The sequence below is a fragment of the Ochotona curzoniae genome, unplaced genomic scaffold, assembly GCF_017591425.1.
Source record: "Ochotona curzoniae isolate NIBS_2020 unplaced genomic scaffold, NIBS_Ocur_1.0 scaffold_4701, whole genome shotgun sequence".
In the NCBI taxonomy this organism is placed as follows: domain Eukaryota; kingdom Metazoa; phylum Chordata; class Mammalia; order Lagomorpha; family Ochotonidae; genus Ochotona; species Ochotona curzoniae.
Genome location: NW_024467122.1, coordinates 22,353,066 through 22,372,066, shown reverse-complemented (window position 1 = coordinate 22,372,066; position 19,001 = coordinate 22,353,066). Strand labels below are relative to the sequence as shown.

The window sequence follows — 19,001 nt, the reverse complement described above, 5'->3', positions numbered from 1 at the left end:
CCCCAGCCCCTTTGCAAAATGTACAACTTCTCAGTACCCCCTACCACACTCCCATATAAACAGTTCAAGTGAGAGAGAGAGAGAGAGAGAGAGAGAGAGAGAGAGAGAGAGAGAGAGAGAGAGAAGCACACAGACTTGGACCTGGAAGAGCATTTCAAGTCTCACAGCCTCAGGAAGCAACCCCTGAGAAGACTCCCTCCGGCCACCCCCCAGCACTGGTCGCCTGACCTCCCAGCAGCTCAAGCCAGGAGAAAGCAAGCTGGGTCAGGACATCAGGCAGAGAATCACTGCTTTTTTAGGTCCCACCTCCTATCATCAAACAGAGCTAGTAGGGGCTCAGCATCTCACACACAGATCTGAGTGCCACACCTGACGCCCCCATTACGCACCATACCGCCGCTCCCTACGCTAAGCAAGTGGGAAGAAGAGTGCAAAGAGAAGGAACATTGAGATGCTTTAGAGGTGGGAGAGTGAACGTTTCCCGGCACAAGCCAAGCAGGGAACTGGGAAGAGAGCAAAGGGGAGTGGCAGAGCAGGAAGACCAGAGGGGATGGACAGGACCACCTCCTCTTGGCGCGCAGCACTGCTCAGCTCTGCACCAGGCATGCAGGGGAGGCAAGGGAGGCTGGGTCTAATCTCCAAATACCCACTCACTGGCACCCACGTCAGCCCCGAGGCTCCATAGGGATAACTCAGGAGCTTCCACACACATACTCACACCTCCTCGCGCCCCAGGTGCAGGCATTGACTGAGCCCTGGGCTGGGGTCTGAAAGCCCCAGGGCAAAGCCAACTGTATGCCTAGGGTACAGTCCCTGGATACCGACTGGAGGGGGAAAGGGGGTCAGGGGACTAGTCTTGACCTGTGAACACATCAAGAGCTGCCTCTTAACCTCCAACCGTTAGGTCCAGAGAACATAAAAGTTTTTGTTTGTGTTTTTCCTGGTGGGGCTCTTGTCCCGCTCCAGGAGACTTTTCCTCCCAGTACTGACCAGGGCGTGTGTGTGTGTGTGTGTGTGTGTGTGTGTGTGTGTGTGTATTATAAAGCGAATGCCAAGGGTGCCAACTGCTGACCGGCAAAGGAACCCAGATTCTCTTAGGAGGACTTGCAAACCCTCGGATTGCACCCTGTCGCCCTTCCTAACCCTGCCTGAGTCCTCCGGAACAGGGCTGAGCCCGTGTGCAGTCTGCAGCGAGCCGGTGTCCCTGCGGGCTCGGCCACCCGTTCATTCATGCGTTTGCTCATCCATTCACACAAACATGTCCCTAATTTGCGTCTGGCGCCGAGACACCCTGCCTGCCAGGTTCCCTTCCCCAAGTCAGTGCTCATGGCAACGGCTGGTGCAGAAAGCGACTCCACTGTCACCCTACTTCCTGAGCTAGAGGAGGGTAAAATATCAAGCCTTGTAGGCATCCAGGGAACCAGTGGAAGAGGTGGAGAGAGGGAGGCGAAGAGGGGGACTGGGATGGGTGGGGAGATCGGTGGGGGGTCACTTTCAAATCCTCTCTCTGCGTGTGGGACCGCGGCTCCCGGACCCCATGCAGCGTGCCAGCCACCCGACCATTTATTAAATCAAAGACCACTGGAGCCCAAGTCCCCAGCACCACCCCCGGTCCCCCGCGGGGATCAATCAAGTGCCAGCCACTCAACCGCGCCAGCGAGCGCGAGGCGGCTGCCTCGGGGCTCCACTCAACTCCAAGCCCGAGTCGAGGCGCCAGGGGAGCGGCTCGCAGCCCCATCCGCAGCGCGCTCGCCGCCGTCTCCCGACTGCTGCCCACAGCGCGAGGAAGTGTAAATCAAACGCCGCGCCGGGAGGGGCGGCCCCGGGCGGCGCGAGGCGTGCGTGGTCGCTCCCGAGCCTCGCTCGCCTCAAGAACCACAAGGTCACGATCGCGTCGCGATGGCACTCACCGTACACTCCCTGGCCGGAGATCCCCTCCAAGAAGACTGTCAGCAGCCACACGAGACCGTACACTAAATCCATCTTCACGTGAACATGAACATATCCAGCCCGGGGGGGTGGGAGGACGCAGCGGGACCTTCCGGAGGCCGGCGGCCAGCCAGTGGGCGCGCTGCCCTAGCGCCCGGGCCGAGCCGAGGTGCCCGGGCACCGGCTGGCCCAAGAGGAAGCGCCGTCCGTCCGTCCGTCCGTCCGTCCTTCCTCGGCGGCGGCCGCGAGCGGAGCGCAAGAGCCCGCACACCCCACACTCAGGCACACACACGCGCGCGCACACCACACACACACACACACACACACGCGCAAATATACCCTGACACACACACACACACGCGCACACACACACTCGCACGCGCACCGCACTCACTCGCACCGGGCGCCCGGGGCTGGGTGGGAATGGCAGGCGCCGCTGGCGGTGGTGATGGCAGAGGGGAGCCGAGAGGCGATGCGCTCCCCGGCGAGCGGGCTCGAGTCTCCGCAGCAGCGGCGGCGGCGGCGCGCTGGGCTGGCGGCGGCGGCGCGGGCAGGGGGCCGGGGGGCCGCGCGGGGCCAGCCGGCGTGGACGGAGGAGCAGCAGCAGGAAGTGGCCTCTGACCCGGGGGGGGGAGGGGGCGGGAGGGGTGCCCAAGCAGGGGGCTCTGACGCCTGGGGTTCGCCTTTACAAAGTAACTCGCGAAGGTTCCCGGACGAGCGTCAAGCGGCGGCAGTGGCCCGCCCGCCCGCAGTCCGGAGCCCCCAGCCCTGCTGTCTTGCCTTCCCCCATTCCATCAGTTGCCATTGCAACGCCAATCCTGTTACACGAGACAGATTCGCATCGCAGAGCGGGGCGTGCGGGAGGAAGAGGAGGAGTGGGACTGGGGTGGCGGGGGAGGAGGGGTGGGAGGAAAAGAGCGGGGTGGGGGAGGGATGGGGGGGTGACAAGGAGGGGAGATTGCAGGAGGAGGAAGGAGAGGGTCCGAGAGAGAGAGCAAGAGCGGATTGTGCGTCTGGAGCTCGCCGGGGCACCTGCCGCCGCCGCTGCCGCTGCAGCAGCCGCCGCTCGCCGGAGAGCCTTCAGCGCCCGGTCAGCGGAGAGGGGGGCTCCGGTCAGCTGCGCGGATGCTTCCCGGAGCTGAGAGCAGAGTCCAGGCGCCGCCACTTGCGAGACACGGGCAACGGCGAGCTGGGAGCGACCGGCACACACGTCGACGCGTGCCCACCGGCACTGCGCGTGTCCTCTTCGCTTCCGCGCCACCCCCGCCAGGTGCAGGGGTGCGGGGGGGAGGGGGAAGCTTGAGGCGGGAGTTGAGCACGGGGAGCCGCGGAAGGGCTTCCCCGCCGGAGCTAACGGAGGACAGGCATCCAGAAGGGGGAACGCGGGAGCCGCCTGCCTGCGGAGGGCACCCGGCTGCGGGGGATCGGCAGCTGCCGCAGGGACGCCGGGGCTGGGCGGCGGAGCGCCCCGGGGTTCGACGCCGGCCGGCCGGAATCCCTGGGTCCCTGGACAAGGGGATGCGCGGAGGCGGACGCTGGAGGAGGAGGAGGAGGAAGAGGAGGAGGAGGCGGGCGCGGGGCGCAGGCGGACGGGCTGCGGGGCTGCCGGGCTGCCGGGGAGAGGAAGGCTTGTGTGTGGTCACGTTGTGCACTACGTGCTGAGAGCGCGAGCTGCTCTCCGCAGCCAGGCGACGTCAAAGCCGGGTGCGCAGCTCGGCCGCCAGCCTGCCCGCCCGCCCGCGCCGCTCCTCCTTCGCTCTGCCTCCCTGTGGCCCCCAGCAGCTCCTCCGGGTGGACAAGCCCCGCGAGGCCAGCGGCTCCCGGCCTCCAACCTGCTCCGCCGAGGCCTCCCGGGCTCTCCGGATGCTCTGCCCCTCGCTATGCTATGCCGCTCGCGCCCCTTACTTGTTTCTGAGGTGACTGCTGGGGAGCTAACCACCTCAGCCAGACCCCAGGCTTGACTGAGTGACCTGCCCTCTCTCCCCGCCGCCCAAGGTCTTCCTGAGATCCTTCCTGCTTGGCTAGAGGGCAGAACAGGCCACAGTGCTTGCGAATGGCAACATTTCTTCCTCATTCATTTCTTACCCCCGCGCCTTTTTTTTTTCTTCTTCTTTAAATGGGAATATGATCATCAGAGTAGATGAAGGCTTTGGCGGGGGGGGGGGCAATTCGAGTTCAAAGATTAGTTTATTTTAGATGCAGTGCATCAAAGGTAACTGTTTTGGGGGGGTTGCCATTTGTGGGGGCAGAACAGCTCTAATATTTGAGGAGCTTATGAATTTCAGAGTTACAGAAGGGTCGCAGAATCCCAAACGTCTTTAATTTATCTGGGAGCAAGAGTAGAGATAGTTTTCCAAAAAATCCATAGCAAAAATCTGGGAGCACAGAAGGGGTGGTGACTTATTTCTGGAACCTAAATAAATGAGTGTGTGCTGGAGGCAGTGCACTCCGTACAAGCTCTCCCTCGCTATTCAAACAGCACGCGGGCCGGGAAGGGACTGCCATGGTTAAACGCTTGTATTCATGCATGTGTTACAGAAGTGCGTGCTGTGGACACTCCTGAGTCCAGCCTTCCTTTACAAGCTCCACAAACAGACTAGGAGGTATACACCTTGCAGGTGCATAGGCTAGACTCCAGCAATGCACAGTCGCCGCAAGGGTCCTTTTGCTCACTTCAGTGAGTGTGTGTGTGTGTGTGTGTGTGTGTGTGTGTGTGTGTGTGTGTTATTATAACAGAATCTGATCTACTCTTCACTCTCCAGGTTTATGGAATACGAGGAAACAGGAATTGTAGAGATTCCCTCCCATAGGCTGGGTGCGAGTATGAAGGGTCTCATCTTTGTGAAATGTACCTTTCATTGAGAGCCAAGCTGGGGGCGTGACATTTCTTGAGGGAAATGAGTGCTTGCTGTTGAGCCCCTCTCACTGCCCTCCCCCTGGGATTTGGGGAAGGGGTACAGTCTCACTGCCCTCCCCCTGGGATTTGAGCATGGGGTATGGTCTCACTGCTCCCCCGGGCTTTGGGGAAGGGGTATGGTCTCACTGCCCTCCCCCTGGGGTTTGGGCATGGGGTATGGTCTCACTGCCCTCCCCTGGGGTTTGAGCATGGGGTATGGTCTCACTGCTCCCCCGGGCTTTGGGGAAGGGGTATGGTCTCACTGCCCTCCCCCTGGGGTTTGGGCATGGGGTATGGTCTTGTATCTGGAACCCCTCCTTTTGTAAATAGATGGTCCCTGCATGCTGCAGTAGGTTAGCTGCTTTGGGCAGTGACTCATCCGTCAAGGGGAAGGTCAGAATGGCAGGTAGTAGTGCCTCTTCCAGCTGTGGGTTCCTCTGCTCCTGGAGTAGTACTCCATCCTCGCGTTTGTAGTGTCCTGACCCCACCTCAGCTGCTATATGTAGGAATCTCGTTTGGAATATTTTCATCATTCCTTCACCAAGGGAAGCAACTGGACCTGCTGTTGTTTGCATCTTGTAATATTCAACGGGAGGATATGCACCAGGAAATGAGGGCTTTCATTTTTTTCCTTAATGCACATGTCGGCATACAGAAGGGCCACGCACCATGGAGCCTCCAGGAACTCCAGAATAACCTAGTCATTTCATAATTTGCTAAAATTGAGGTTGACACCAAAATTTTAGGAACAGCCAATTGTGTCATCTGTGCTTTAACCTAGATATTGGGCACTTAAAAACCTCTAAGACATAATATCTTCATTCAGGAAACATACAATCTAATAGGGCATGTTGGTCAACAAATACACTACTTCTGTTGACATTATAAGTGCTATAAATAAAACCCGAGGGCACAGGGTGGAAAATTCAGCATGCAGCCATTAATTGGATTATACAACTGTAAGAAAAAAAATTATACTGGATTTAATAGGGGTTGTTTTGGTTCCCAGGAAACTATGACACAGATTACTTAAGAAAGGAATTGGCCAATGCAGTCAACCTGGATATTATTTTCTTCTTAACGTCAACGTTTCAAGCTCTGCTGACACAACTGGCCTGGTTCTCAGAGCTACACCACCGCAGTGGCTGCTGGAAGCCTGCAGGTGGTGGGCCTGAGCTGAAGCTAAGGGCAGACAGGAGATGTTGTAGCAGAGACAAGGGGAGGAGCTCTGGAAAGCTGGTTCTGATCCTCCAATGAAAGCACGCACAAGACGAGAGTCCGATTAGAGCAGTTTTCAAAAGAAAACAGATCACCTGTGCTCTGATTTTACACACTGCATGTGGGTGTTGCCTAAGGCCCAGAACCCTACGGAACCGCAGTGGTTTACTCCCAAGGCCCAGCGTGGAGTTCTATTCTGTCACTAATAGGAGCAACGGTGGCGATTCCTCACCTGGAATGACAGACTCTGCAAGCTTAGGGGATCTCCTGTGACAAGCGATTGGTTACATTTGAACTCCCACGATCTAATCCCAAGTGTGGGTGTTATGGCACAATCCAGGTTGCATGGGGGATGCAAGGTTGTGGAGGGAGTTACAAGATGACCAAAGACACCCACCCCCAAGAAGTGGGACAGGCATGAGAAAACCACTAGAGTAACAGCTGAGTCAGAGAAATTCTGAACATCAGTGGTAAACCTTTCTTTTCTCTCCTACTAACTGCAACAGGAGTTCCAGGTTTTGTTCATTGTTCGCCATCTACCTCCTGTTTCGTTACTGTCCAGTTAAACCACAGTCTTCCTCTACAGTATTGCCTGGCCATTATGAGAAACACAAACAGGAAAGTGAAAATCACCAGCAGCACGTAGGCTGGCACTTGGAGTTGTACACACTGACCTGCTGCTCCACATCTGCTCTGTCTTTCGTGGTCACAAATTGCTAGCGCCCAGTGCTGCTGGCTGGGACTCTGGCTCACTTTGAGTCTTGCCGTACTTAGCAGCATTCCTGGACCCCTGGAATGGACTTTTGTCCTTGGGTTAAATCTATTTTCAAAACCCGCTAAAGCAGGCTCCATTATTCCACAGTTCAGAAACATGCCAGAGACCCCATACTATCATCATTCCCTTGATCTCTATCCGGAAAACCAGATCTCTTTAAAGCCGTGTCATATTACAATAAAGTCTGATAAAACCCCAGGATTGGAGCCACCCTACAGTACAAAAAATCTTTGGTCCTGACCAAACATTTCATGCCCAAATCCCTGTTCACATAGTTTAATTTCCTTCTACTTAGCCTTCGATACACAAGGCCAGAGGTTTAAGCACCATCATACAGAACTGGCTGTTTCGGGTGGTAATGAAGGCCTGGGGACTCCAGGTGCCAGTTATTCCCAGGAGTAACTGCAGGGGACAGTTACTCAAAGACAAGGGGACCCAGACACTGTGTCAGGAGCCAAAAGATGGAGTTGGGGGAAATAGCATTGTCTCTCAACAGGGCTTTATTGGGAATCAGTAATGAGATAGTTGAGTGGTACCATTAGAAACAAAGACACAGTCAAATCCCCATTATATGGACTAAGCAGACCAAGAAAAAGATTCAGCTTGGGGAGCAACAAAATACCCAAATTAGGATTGTTAGAGGTGGCAAACTCAGGTTGTGGCAGAAAATGAGGTAACCAGCAGAGATTGAATATAGAGAGACTGTCTTGAGTGTATGCCAAGATAATTTGTAGCCAGATGAGGGGGCTAAAATCTCAGATATATTGTTTGACAACGAGGTAGATCTAAAAAGCTATGGAAAATAGAGGCTGACAGTCTGTCTGCAGCTGAAAAAAACAGTAGTGTTTTTCCGAGGGTTTCCACACGCAGTGAAAGCGCCACCTCTCCTGTACGCCCCTCCTTTCCTGTGAGGCAAGTTAGTCCTTAGTGCTAGACTTCCAGGATCCTGTAAACTGCTCCTAATTTCAGTACAAGTTGTATCCTGAACCCATAATTAAAGGCCTATCCTTACATACTATATAGCCTTTATAATTTTAGCAGGCTGCCCTAGATTTATTCTTATCCTGGCACGTCTCCCTTGAACTCTTATTATAATTCTGACACTATTTCAGGAACAGACATAAGACTGATTTGTTCCAGCGTAGGAGATGTTCAATTCAGGGCAATGGAATGTAGTAGATAAACGTCTGAGCTTTGGCTTCAGGCGACCTTGGGCTTGAACCCCTGACATCTTGTGATTTTGACATTCAAGAACAAAACATTATGTAAGAGTTTTCAATAAAATAATACCTGTAAGATACCAATACCTGGCGCAGAGGGCTCATGCATTCTGTTAATCATTATTTTTACTACTTTGCTTGTTAATATGTGTTCCCTGTTAGAGACCATTATCTTGTGGTATTAGCAACTTGAATGATTTACATCTGGAAATTAGCTGACAGCTTAGAATCTTTACTTTTATGAATAGAGTGAAGTATTTTTTTAAATACTTCCTTGCATTCAAAGCTCATTTGTCACATGGCTACCAGGCACGTTGAATTCTGATCTTTCCAAGGTTTACCTGTAAGTGTTGGTGATCTTAATACTTCAGAAAACCTTGTTATCTCCTGCAAACCTGAACAATTGAAAGTACTGTCTGCCAGATTGGCTGTAAAGGTACTACACTGTTAGTTGCATCTTTTGGAAACACCACAGATGAACTATTCATGCAGAGAAGTTTTTGCTAATCACGATGCCTGGTTTACCACTTTTAAAAACAGATGGTTACAAAAGGAAACCAACAGGCCCGGCGTGATAGCCTAGCGGCTAAAGTCCTCACACTGAATGCTCCAGGATCCCATATGAGCGCCGGTTCTAATCCTGGCAGTCCCACTTTCCCACTTTCCATCCAGCTCCCTCCTTGTGACCTAGGAAAGCAGTCAAGGACAGCTCCAAGCCTTGAGATCCTGCACCTGCATGTGAGACCTGGAAGAAGTTCCTTGGCTCCGGGTCTCAGATTGGCTCAGTTCCAGCCACTGCAGTCACTTGGGTAGTGAATCATCAGACGGAAGATCTTCCTCTGTATCTCCCCTCCTCTCTGTATATCTGCCTTTCCAGTAAAAATAAATAATATTTTTTTAAAAAGAAGGATGCTTACAAGTCTACCCACTTGCAGACCAGATTAAAGATCTGCATCAAAGTCAGATCAGAAAAATATGTATATTATTTGGAATCCACTGTTTAGAAGTGATCTGATTAACCCATAGACAAGATTTAATGATCAGAAGAAAGTTGAATGATTGATTCTACATTTGCAGCAGTTTACACACCCATTGCAACAGCTTAACCAGTAACTAAAATGGTAAGTCAAAAAAAGAGCAGACTCAGTTTAAGTGTAGAGCATTAACAATGACATGGATGGGAAAAGCACAGTGGTTTTGCAGGCTAATCCTCTGCCTGTGTCACCAGTGTCCCAGTTTAGCTCCCTGCTATTAGTCTGGGAAACAGCACAGAGAGACACAAATCCTTGGGCCCCATGCAGGAGAATTGGAAGAAGCTCCTGGCTCCTGGGTTCAGAACAGCCCAGCTCTGAATATTTCAGTCATTTTGGAAGTGAACCAGTGGATAGAAGTGCTATCTCTCTCCCTCTTTCTCTCTCTTTCTCCTTCTTTCCCTCCCTCTCTCTCTTGCTCTCTAACTTCCAAGTAACGTAAATAAATATTTTTTTTTTAAAGGAAGAGTGACATAGGCATGTGTGGAAGGAAAATGGGGGTGGGTAGAGGGGGTAGAGAGATTGATTTTTGAGTCTGCTGCCTCAGTCTCCGAGTAGCCACGACAGGCAGTGGTGCCAGGTCCTGAAGGCAGGACCTGAGAACTCTGAAATGGATGGCAGAGGCTCAAACATTTGAGGCATCTTTGGCTGCTTTCCAAGGTTCACCAGCAAAGAGCTGGAGTCGAACTGGAGCCATCGGGACTTGAACTGACACTCCGATATGGGATGACAGCTTTACAGATGGCAGCTCACCCACTGTGGCATAGCACCAACCCCTACTTCCTCTGTTTTTCCCACACTATATGCCTCTTACTGCAAGCCTCCAAACTCGCCAGAGGGAGTTTCACCTTTCCTGTAAAGGGAGACAGTGAACCTTATTTCAATCTTATATTCTCCCTACTCTTTGAAGTTTATTAAAAAGGAAAAGAAACCCAACCCTGGTCAAAACTCTGAGCCAGAGCTTAATAATTTAAAGCCTGAGTTCGGGAATTGCCCCCAAAAGCTGTATCCCTCAAATGTCTAACATTTCTTTTTTCCCTGGCTTCTGCCCTTTCCCTGAAGGGATGCTCAACTTCAATAAAGATAAAGCCCCAGAGTGGCAGGAATGATAGAGAATCAGAAATAAATTTAATATAGGAAAGTATTTCAAAATATTAGTTATAGCTGCACAGCCCAACCATCTACAAATAAGTTAGAAGGTGATAGAACCAAGACCTGCCGATTTGGCGGTGGTCTAGGAAAGCAAAATCTCTTTATGGAAGCTTAGGACCAGATCCATAGGCATACAGGAATAGAGTGTGGGGAGTTCAGAGAAAAAAAATGTGGGAAAAGAATTATCCTAAAAGGTCTTTTTTTTTTCTTTTTTTACCTGCAGGACAGAAATTGGTTCGTAGCAGGTTGGAGACAGAAGTATTCCACAGGTTCACCAAACTGGAATGTCAAACAAATGCAGATTGGTCAAGAAAACATGTAAGGCCCAGTCAGTTATGTAAGTTATAAGCTTACAAGCTAGACTGTCATAAGACGCACAGGAAAGAACAGATGTGGCAGAGGTAACTTTCCAAGGCTCTGTGGCACGGCATCTGTCCCCCCCAATATCAGTTTTCCTTCTTGGAATGTGTTGAATGTGACAAAGCAGGCAGAGGTTCCATGTCAGCAAGTTATCCTGTCGCAAGGATTGCCAGCCACTCCCAAGGCTAGCAGGAAGAAACGAAATAGATTGTCCCTGGACCCTGCAGACAGAGTCTGGTCTGGTTGATAATCAGCTTTGCAGATTTCTAGCTTGCAGAACTGGACCAGGACAAACTTTCTGTTGCCTTCAGGTCCCGAGTTTGAGTGTTAGTTACAGGATTCCCAGGAAGCAGTTATGGAAACGCATACTTGTCCCTTTGATGGGCAATTTGGGAAATCCTGAGCCTCAGTTTCACTCGCAGCCTTGCCCTCAGGACATTTTCTTCTAAACCATTACAGATTTACACATGCCTGGAGTGTGGGCTAATCAAATAAAGTCAGTAACATCCACATTTCCACAATGTAAGATGTGTGCCCTGGAGTGTGACAGAATAATATTTGTTGTATAGGGAGGGCACACCATCTTGCCCCGCTGGAAGAACCCGAGGGAACAGGACAATGAGACCTAAAGGGCTGCTATTCTCAAGGCAGCTTTGTTGAGCCTGCTCTCCAGGGAGGGCGGAGGCTCAGGAGAACAGAGGCAGAGTGCATCTGGCTTCCTTGTTACCCTGTGCGAGTCTAACAGAGGGTACTGACAGGGAAACCTCCCCACCCCTCCTCCTTTTTCTTATTCTCTTACTCTCCTATAACCACACAAATGCAAGTACCACCCTCACTCCCACTTTTTTTTTTCCTGTCTATTGTTTCAAGTAAAACTCACAGCAGAGCGGCAGAGGTCTTCAAGCTTGGTTTTCATGATTTGGGGGGGTTTCTCAATTCACAGTAAGAAGTATGAGGGATATTTAAAAACTTCATGGAGTAGGTGTTTTAAATTCCATGAACTTTTTGAAGTATGCTCATGTATTTTTTTTTCATGAACCAAAACACACACTACACACGGCCACTCACCCGCCCTCAGACCATATTTTTTTGTGTTTCACAGAGCAATGATCTACACCACATATACAGTTTTCTGATATAGTCTTCTACATTTATTACATTCTCCTCCTTATTACTTTATGTTTAGAAAATGTGAGCAGGTCATATTAACATTATTCCATCATGCTTTACAGTATCTTGTATTATAATGAAAATGCTCATTTTTTTGGCATGCTGAAGTAATAAGAAAAAAAAAAGCTCAATTTCTTTTTCTACCTAACATGTCTAGAGAAAATGAAGGAACACTCATACTTACAATAAATTTTTACTTGCTCATGCGTTGGGGGAGGGATACTTGCTAAAGAACTACATATCCATTAAGATTTTCTTTGCATATTCTAGATTATGCTTTTCCCTTCAATGCCTATAAATCTTCATATCAATAAGTTGGTTATTTCCAACAACATTTTCCATGACTGAAGAGCATCACACTGTGGATTTCAAATGAAGTTATTTATTTAACCAAACTCCCTATCTTGGGTATTTGGTTCCTTTCTAATGCTTCCATTTTTCATGGGAGAAATGAAAATTACATAACATTGATGTCAGAGTACACCACGATGAAAAGATCTCCCTTGCTTATTGATTGGAAAAACGTAATTAAAGTATTCGTAAGGAGGGACTCCAACAGCCACCCTGAACCTGAGCCCACCATTCTGGACTCAGGGCCATCTTGAATCCTCCAGATCCTGTTTAGCCAGCACTACCGTGCATCCCCTGAAGGCCCATTTGCTAAGTAAGCTTAATAGCCTTCAGGTTGAAACCAAGAGCTGCACCAATCCCCAGGGCATTTATCCCTGGTGTCCACTTACAGCCACTTCCGCCAACCCCTGACCCCTTACATCCCACACCCACCTCGAGGCTGTAAAGATTTCTCTTCTCTTTCGCTCTCTTTCCTTGTACTGTCTCTCTCTGCTTCCACTTTCTCCCTGCCCCATGACTACTTCCCTTGCTGAAATAAAGACCTTCTAGAGTGACTTATTACATGTGGCTTTGGAGTTGGTATATCCATCTTGCATAGGCTTTCTAGCAATTCAATGCAATCTTTATTAACAGAATTATTTTTTTTTAATGATAAAATTCATATGGAATCACAGAATACCCAGAATATCCAAAAAAAGATCCTAAGGGGGGAGAAAAAAACAAAAAAAGCCAAGTTGGAGGGCACAACATTACCTGATTGCTGGCTACAAAACAAACTACAAAGCTGCAGTATCTAAAACAATGAACGAACAACGGTACCACTTATGATTGTCCATAAGTAATCTACAAAAGCAGCAGTGGGACAGGAGGCAAAGCTGCAGGTTAAGCTGCAGCTTGCACTACTGACATCCTTTACCATTTCTGCTTTTTAAAGTTTGCTGAAGTTTTCTCTTTGGCCTTGTAGAGACTTTTTTCTTGTGAACCAATTTTAGGGATTATGAAAATTTTCTGTAATCTTAAATATAGAATATAACATTTTATATGTAAGTTAATAGGCTGTGCATCCTGCCACAGTATATTTGACACTTGTTCAGTGTATTTTACATAATTGTTGCAAAGGAAATGATGTGAGACCAACTCTACTTTGTAGCCATTCCAGCTGTTTCTTTTTCTCCTGAAGTGCTTACACTGTATTTTTTTCATGTTCAGGACTCACATATTTTAAAAGCATAGGTCTGGGCCCGGAGATGGTGCAGTGGTTAAGGTCCTCACCTTGCACGCCCGGGATCCCATATGGGCGCAGGTTCTATCCCGGCAGCCCCGCTTCCCTTCCAGCTCCCTGCCTGAGGCCCAGGAAAGTTGTCAAGGACGGCCCAAAGCTTTGGGACCCTGCACCCGCGTGGGAGACCCGGAAGAGGATCCTGGCTTCGGATCAGCCATTGCGCTCAATTGGGGAGTGAATCATTGGACGGAAGATCTTCTTCTCTGTCTCTCCTCTCTGTATATCTGCCTTTCCAATAAAAATAAAATAAATCTTTAAAAAAAGCATAGGTTTAACTAAGGGCTTTCCCTATAATTTCTACCTTCAATGTAGTAAAGTCTGAAATTCTGTATCTTAATTATATTTTCTGTATTCATACTATTTTTGGGACCACTAAGGAAAACTTCAAACTCAAAAATGCAGGAATGATAGTCTATTTTTTTTTCCATATGCTTGCTTCACATACCATATATCTAAAAAAAATTTTTTTAAAGATTTATTTTTATTATTTTTTATTGGAAAGGCAGATATACAGAGAGGAGAGACAGAGAGGAAGATCTTCTGTCCGATGATTCACTCCCCAAGTGAGCCGCAACGGGCTGATACTATGCCGGTCCGAAGCCACGAGCCTCTTTCGGGTCTCCCACGCAGGTGCAGGGTCCCAAGGCTTTGGGCCGTCCTCGACTGCTTTCCCGGGCCACAGGCAGGGAGCTGGAAGGGAAGCGGGGCTGCCGGGATTAGAACCAGCAACCATATGGGATCCCGGGCGTGCAAGGTGAGGACCTTTAACCGCTTGCGCTACAGCGCCGGGCCCTAACAAATTTTTTTTAAATATATTTGAAAGGAAGTTAGAGAGAGAGAGATAGAACAAGAGACTCTTCCCTCTGATAGTTCATTCCTTGAATGGCTGTAGCAGCTAGGGACTTGTCAAACTGAAGTCAGGAACTGAGAGCTTCTTCCAGGCTTCCCACATGGGTGCCAGTGCCGAAGCAGCTGGGCTGTCTTCTGCTATTTTCCCAGGCACATTAACAGGGTGCTGTATTAGAAGTGGATGGGACGCCAGCCCAGTAGGTGGTGGTTTTATCCACTGTGCCACCACGTTGACCCTGACAATTTAATTTTTACTAACAGAGTAAATGCATTTGACCTGTCTTGGGTCCTGTTCTTTTCCTGTTTGCGTAAAAGTGAAATTCTCTCCTGAGTGTCATCAAAGAAACAGACCAAAGCAGCGTCACCAGGAGCAGGCCACAGGCTTATTGCTTCTGGATTTTTTTTCTTTCCCTTGCATAATCTCTTGTTCTGGTTTTAAACGAATATAGGGAGCATATATTATAATTCTCAGAATGCTGCAACATGATTTCTTTTATCTCCCCTCTTGGTGCTCACTGGCAGTAGCTATGCTTCCCAGAAAGTATGAATTACATCACTTTATTATTTTGTGACTGGTACCTGAGAGGTGCCGAATGTTTGTTTAGTGACAATGTACAAAGCAAATGTCTGCATTTTCTCAGGCTCTCTCTTGACCTTAATCAGTGGTTGAAACCAGAGAAGATGCAGGCTGCTTAGTGTCCGAATGCCTGCTTTCTGCTCTGCCTCCATCCCGTCCCCTACCCTCTGGACCTACTTCCATCCCTCCTTCCTTTTTTTTCTTTCTTTCTGAAACTATTTGCATTGAAGTGTGTCAGCTCCTTACATGTGTTCTAGCCTAAGATTAAGTGTCTGCTTTATCTAATTAAAGGCACATTTTGCCTTTTTAGTTTTTGCAATTTTTTTCTTGCAGGGAGAAGGTTGCATTGTGTTATCTTAGCAAGATGGCGCTGAGTGCAGAGGACAACATTTAATTTGTTTAGATTTCCTTCAGCTTCTTGTTTTTATTGGGGGTGGGGGGAGGGGGGAGAGGCCTTTGAATTCTTATTGGTAATATATGCTCACAAATAGAATGATTAGATCAAAATCTCAACTGAGACAAGTCTGACTTCCAATAGTAGAAATAACACTTTAATGGATTTAACATATGTCTTTAGCCTTGAAAGCTGGGGAAACCATGTTTGAAAATCTGGGAGAAAATGCTGAGACCATTTAAGGGTTATAAAATTCTTGCGCCTAATAAAATGCACAACTTCCATGTCATCTCCAATCAGTTTCATGGGAAAAGTCTGGCTGGAAGTCCCCTGTGCCACTTACTGAAACCGAGGTTTGGCTTTCTCGCTCTCTTCTCCTTGCCCTGACAATTCCTCCTGCATCTGGCAATGCACCTGAACACAGGCAGAAGTTACCTGGAAATTCATGTTCCCCAGTAACATGTGTTACCAAGTGTTTTCTCCAAGTCCTTGTTTTACATTATCATAATTATAACAGCTTTCCATGTAAAAGCTGTGTCAGAAGACCAACAGTATGTGTCACATCAACTACCCATCTTGTTTTAAGCTATTTTCAAATTATAAAATCATTTCAAAATTCTAAAAGAACATGAATTCACACATGCTGTTCTCAAACTTCCATAAATATCAGAATTCACGATGCTTAAGTTGTGTATATCATTGCACTATTTTTTAAATGGTCATTGGGTTTACCCACACAAAGATACATATATCATAACTATACAGACACATGTTTTTTTTTTCCCCAACTGAACATAACCAGCATGCAGAGAAAACAAATAGAACATTGTTAGCATCCATAAATTTTCCCCTCCCCATCCTTGAAACTCAGTGTTGGTTATCACACACAACATCAAAGGTAAGTATCATTCTAACTCACAGAAGTTTCTTAGAACAAATAACACAGGTCTTGTCATTTTACCCCAACAGCTATGCTGTTTTCTTAGCCATCACTAAGTACGATTTAAACACAAAACCAGTTTACATGCTGCACACACTACCATGTCTACCATTTTCCTCATTTCCCTGAGAATCATGCGTTCCTCAGGCAGACAGGAAGTAAAAATCCAAATTTAGTGAACTGAACAAAGACACACAGTACGGGAATAAAAGGTGAACTTTCACTCTGTTGGAATTTAGGGGAAAAGTAGAGTCCTGTGTTCAAGCATCACGACAATTGGTCTTTTGAAGTTTCTGAAAATTGGTACCCACTCTCTCTATGAATGGAATTATTGTAAAGAAATCCCACACTCCTCTTCATAATATTCCTACATCACCATGATAGCATGACATTCAAACTTTAACCCAGTTTGCAAGTAGTTGTTTTATGTGGACTTCAGTCATAACCAGTGTTGAAAAGGTATGTTTCAGGGTCAGTAGAGACATTTCAGAAGGATCGTCTTCTTATTTCTTTTTGCTTAGATGACTCTTTTGATTAAAATTCTAGTTTTGAATGCATAAACTATACAAATTTTATTGGTGAAAAGTGGAATGTATTTCTGAAATCCATTTCTGAAATATCTGAAAATTCCCCATGAAGTTCAATAATTTCATATGTAATAGATGCTTCTTTATTTAGTGGATAAATGACCTATGGATCCAAATTGTAGTCTCTTATTCAGTGTACTGCCATTTCTGCTAAAATGTAGCTGTCTTTCATTAATACACAAATAATGGGCTCATAGTGGATCTCATCAAGTTATTTCTTTGCATTTACAATAAATGCCTGGTTTTAATATTCATTTATAGATTTTCTGAAACAAAATTAGGATACAGGAAATTATTAAAAGTATATCTGACTAATCATTACACTGAGAAATTTTAGATTTGTAATAAAATTCTCAAGTGTTTCCTCCTTTAATAGTATGGAACAATGACATATTCCCACTATTAAACCAATATCATGTTTAATTAACAAAATGCTCAAGTAAACTCGATAAACTAGTTTTCACATCTTATTGAGAATTACTGTGAATCAAGTGAAATGACAAAAATAGAAATCCTAGGTTATGGGGAATTGTCTAATTATAATAAGTTATAATTGTTATACTGATTTTTTACCTTAAGTTTCAAATGTCTTAGAGGTTCTGTTCTCAGAAACAAGCCTTCCAGGACAGAAAACTGAAAATTACCTACTCTTTATTATTCTATAAGTAGTACATACTTGTGATTTATTTCTGTAACTTACTAAGCATTTAAGTTTATATAATTCTTTATGAAAATCATTTATTCAGTGACACCTATTCTCTCAGCATAAATCCATTCTTGAAGAAAAAATTGAAGAGCAAGAATAAAAACAACAGTGAATGGGTAGTAATGTAATAAAATTATCAAGCAATAATCGTTTAGGTCTCATGTAATAATCCCAACCCAAGCACTTACATCATACATTGGTGAAAAATAAAACTATATTTTCACCTTGCTCCATTCCTGATATTATTGTAGGCATGGTTTGTTTGAACCAACATAAGGTGGACCTCTCTGTGTCTGGTAATTACGGTAGGCAATTTGGATCAGCATTTACACTGAAGAGTCATGAGGCTGAAACATGAATTTCCATGCCCTTGTGTATACTTAATTATACCTTCCTTTGCACCTGGCTGTCCATACAACAGAGAGAACACTGTTCAGCCAAGGTCTGAGAGAAGATGAAAGCTTGGCATGGCTAAGCCCAGTATTTGTAGTCACCTTTCAGCATTAGCACATTGCTAATGAGGAGCTGAGTAATGGAAGCACAAAGTAAAATTTCCAATAAATGTAAGAACCTAAACAACATAAAAACGTGTGATTCAGATCATGCCAAAGAACATAGCCTGCTATATAACATACATGAGTTGAAACCAAAAGCGACTCCCAAGTTAAAAGATAAGGCTAAAACAGGAACAGATCGATTTTCATTGGGTCGGAAACACAGTTTTGAATTAACTTCAGAATTTACTGGATTAAGTTGACCCTAAATAGCTAATATTCAGGCTGCAAGCCAGGGCACCTGTAAATCATTTCATAGAAAGGCCATATTGTCATACAAAAAATGCTGGTGACTCCATCCAAATATGTGTAAACTAAAAGGCACATTAATTGTTACGGGCTAAAGTATGTTAACTTTCATCCCTCAACCATGTTTACCATCAGTGCTCCGGGATGTGACCATATCTAGAGATTGGATCTGCAAGTGGTAACTGATATAAAGTAGATTATAGGGTGGGCTCTAATCCAATGTTACTCACTTCTGTGTAAAAATATCAGATTTGGACACAGATTCACAGAGGAAAAAAACATATGAAAACACCAGAGGAAGATGGCTAAACTTAAGCCAGAATTGTAGGGATGTAACTGTATGTTATTTAGAGTACCCATCCGCGGAGCTTTGTTATGGCAGACATAACACACTAACTTAATAATCAAAGTCTAAGGAAACACAAACTAGAAAAGGGCCAATGACATAGCATAGTGGTTTAAGCCACCACTGGGAAAACGGGAGTCCCAAGTGCCAGCTACTCCATTAGTTCTATCCAGCTTTCCACCAATACATTGTGGAAGACAGCCCAAATATTTGGTGCCTACCATCAATTTAGGAAAACAGAATGGAATTGTTGGCTTCTTGCTTTGGCCTGGCTCAACCCTGGCTGTTGGGCCCCTTGGGCAGTAAACCAATAAAGAAAAGCTAACTCTCTCTTGCTTTCTCTCTCCCACTCAGATAAATGTTTAAAAGTATATATAAACTAGAAATATCTTTTGAGAACCTAAACTATTGATAT

The 19,001-nt window shown here is 46.7% G+C and overlaps 1 protein-coding gene across 2 annotated transcripts in view; it reads right to left on the bottom strand.

Moving 5' to 3' along the window:
- MDGA2 (MAM domain containing glycosylphosphatidylinositol anchor 2) overlaps positions 1-2,402 on the bottom strand; it is a 665,568-nt gene extending 663,166 nt beyond the window's left edge. The window contains exon 1 of one of the 2 annotated variants that reach the window (XM_040969572.1): positions 1,911-2,402. In XM_040969572.1, coding sequence (XP_040825506.1) covers positions 1,911-1,983 — 73 coding nt within the window. In that variant the 5' untranslated portion in view covers positions 1,984-2,402. The remainder of the gene's footprint in view (positions 1-1,910) is intronic. The other variant, XM_040969573.1, reaches the window with a different exon arrangement.
- Between the last annotated feature and the right edge of the window lie 16,599 nt (positions 2,403-19,001).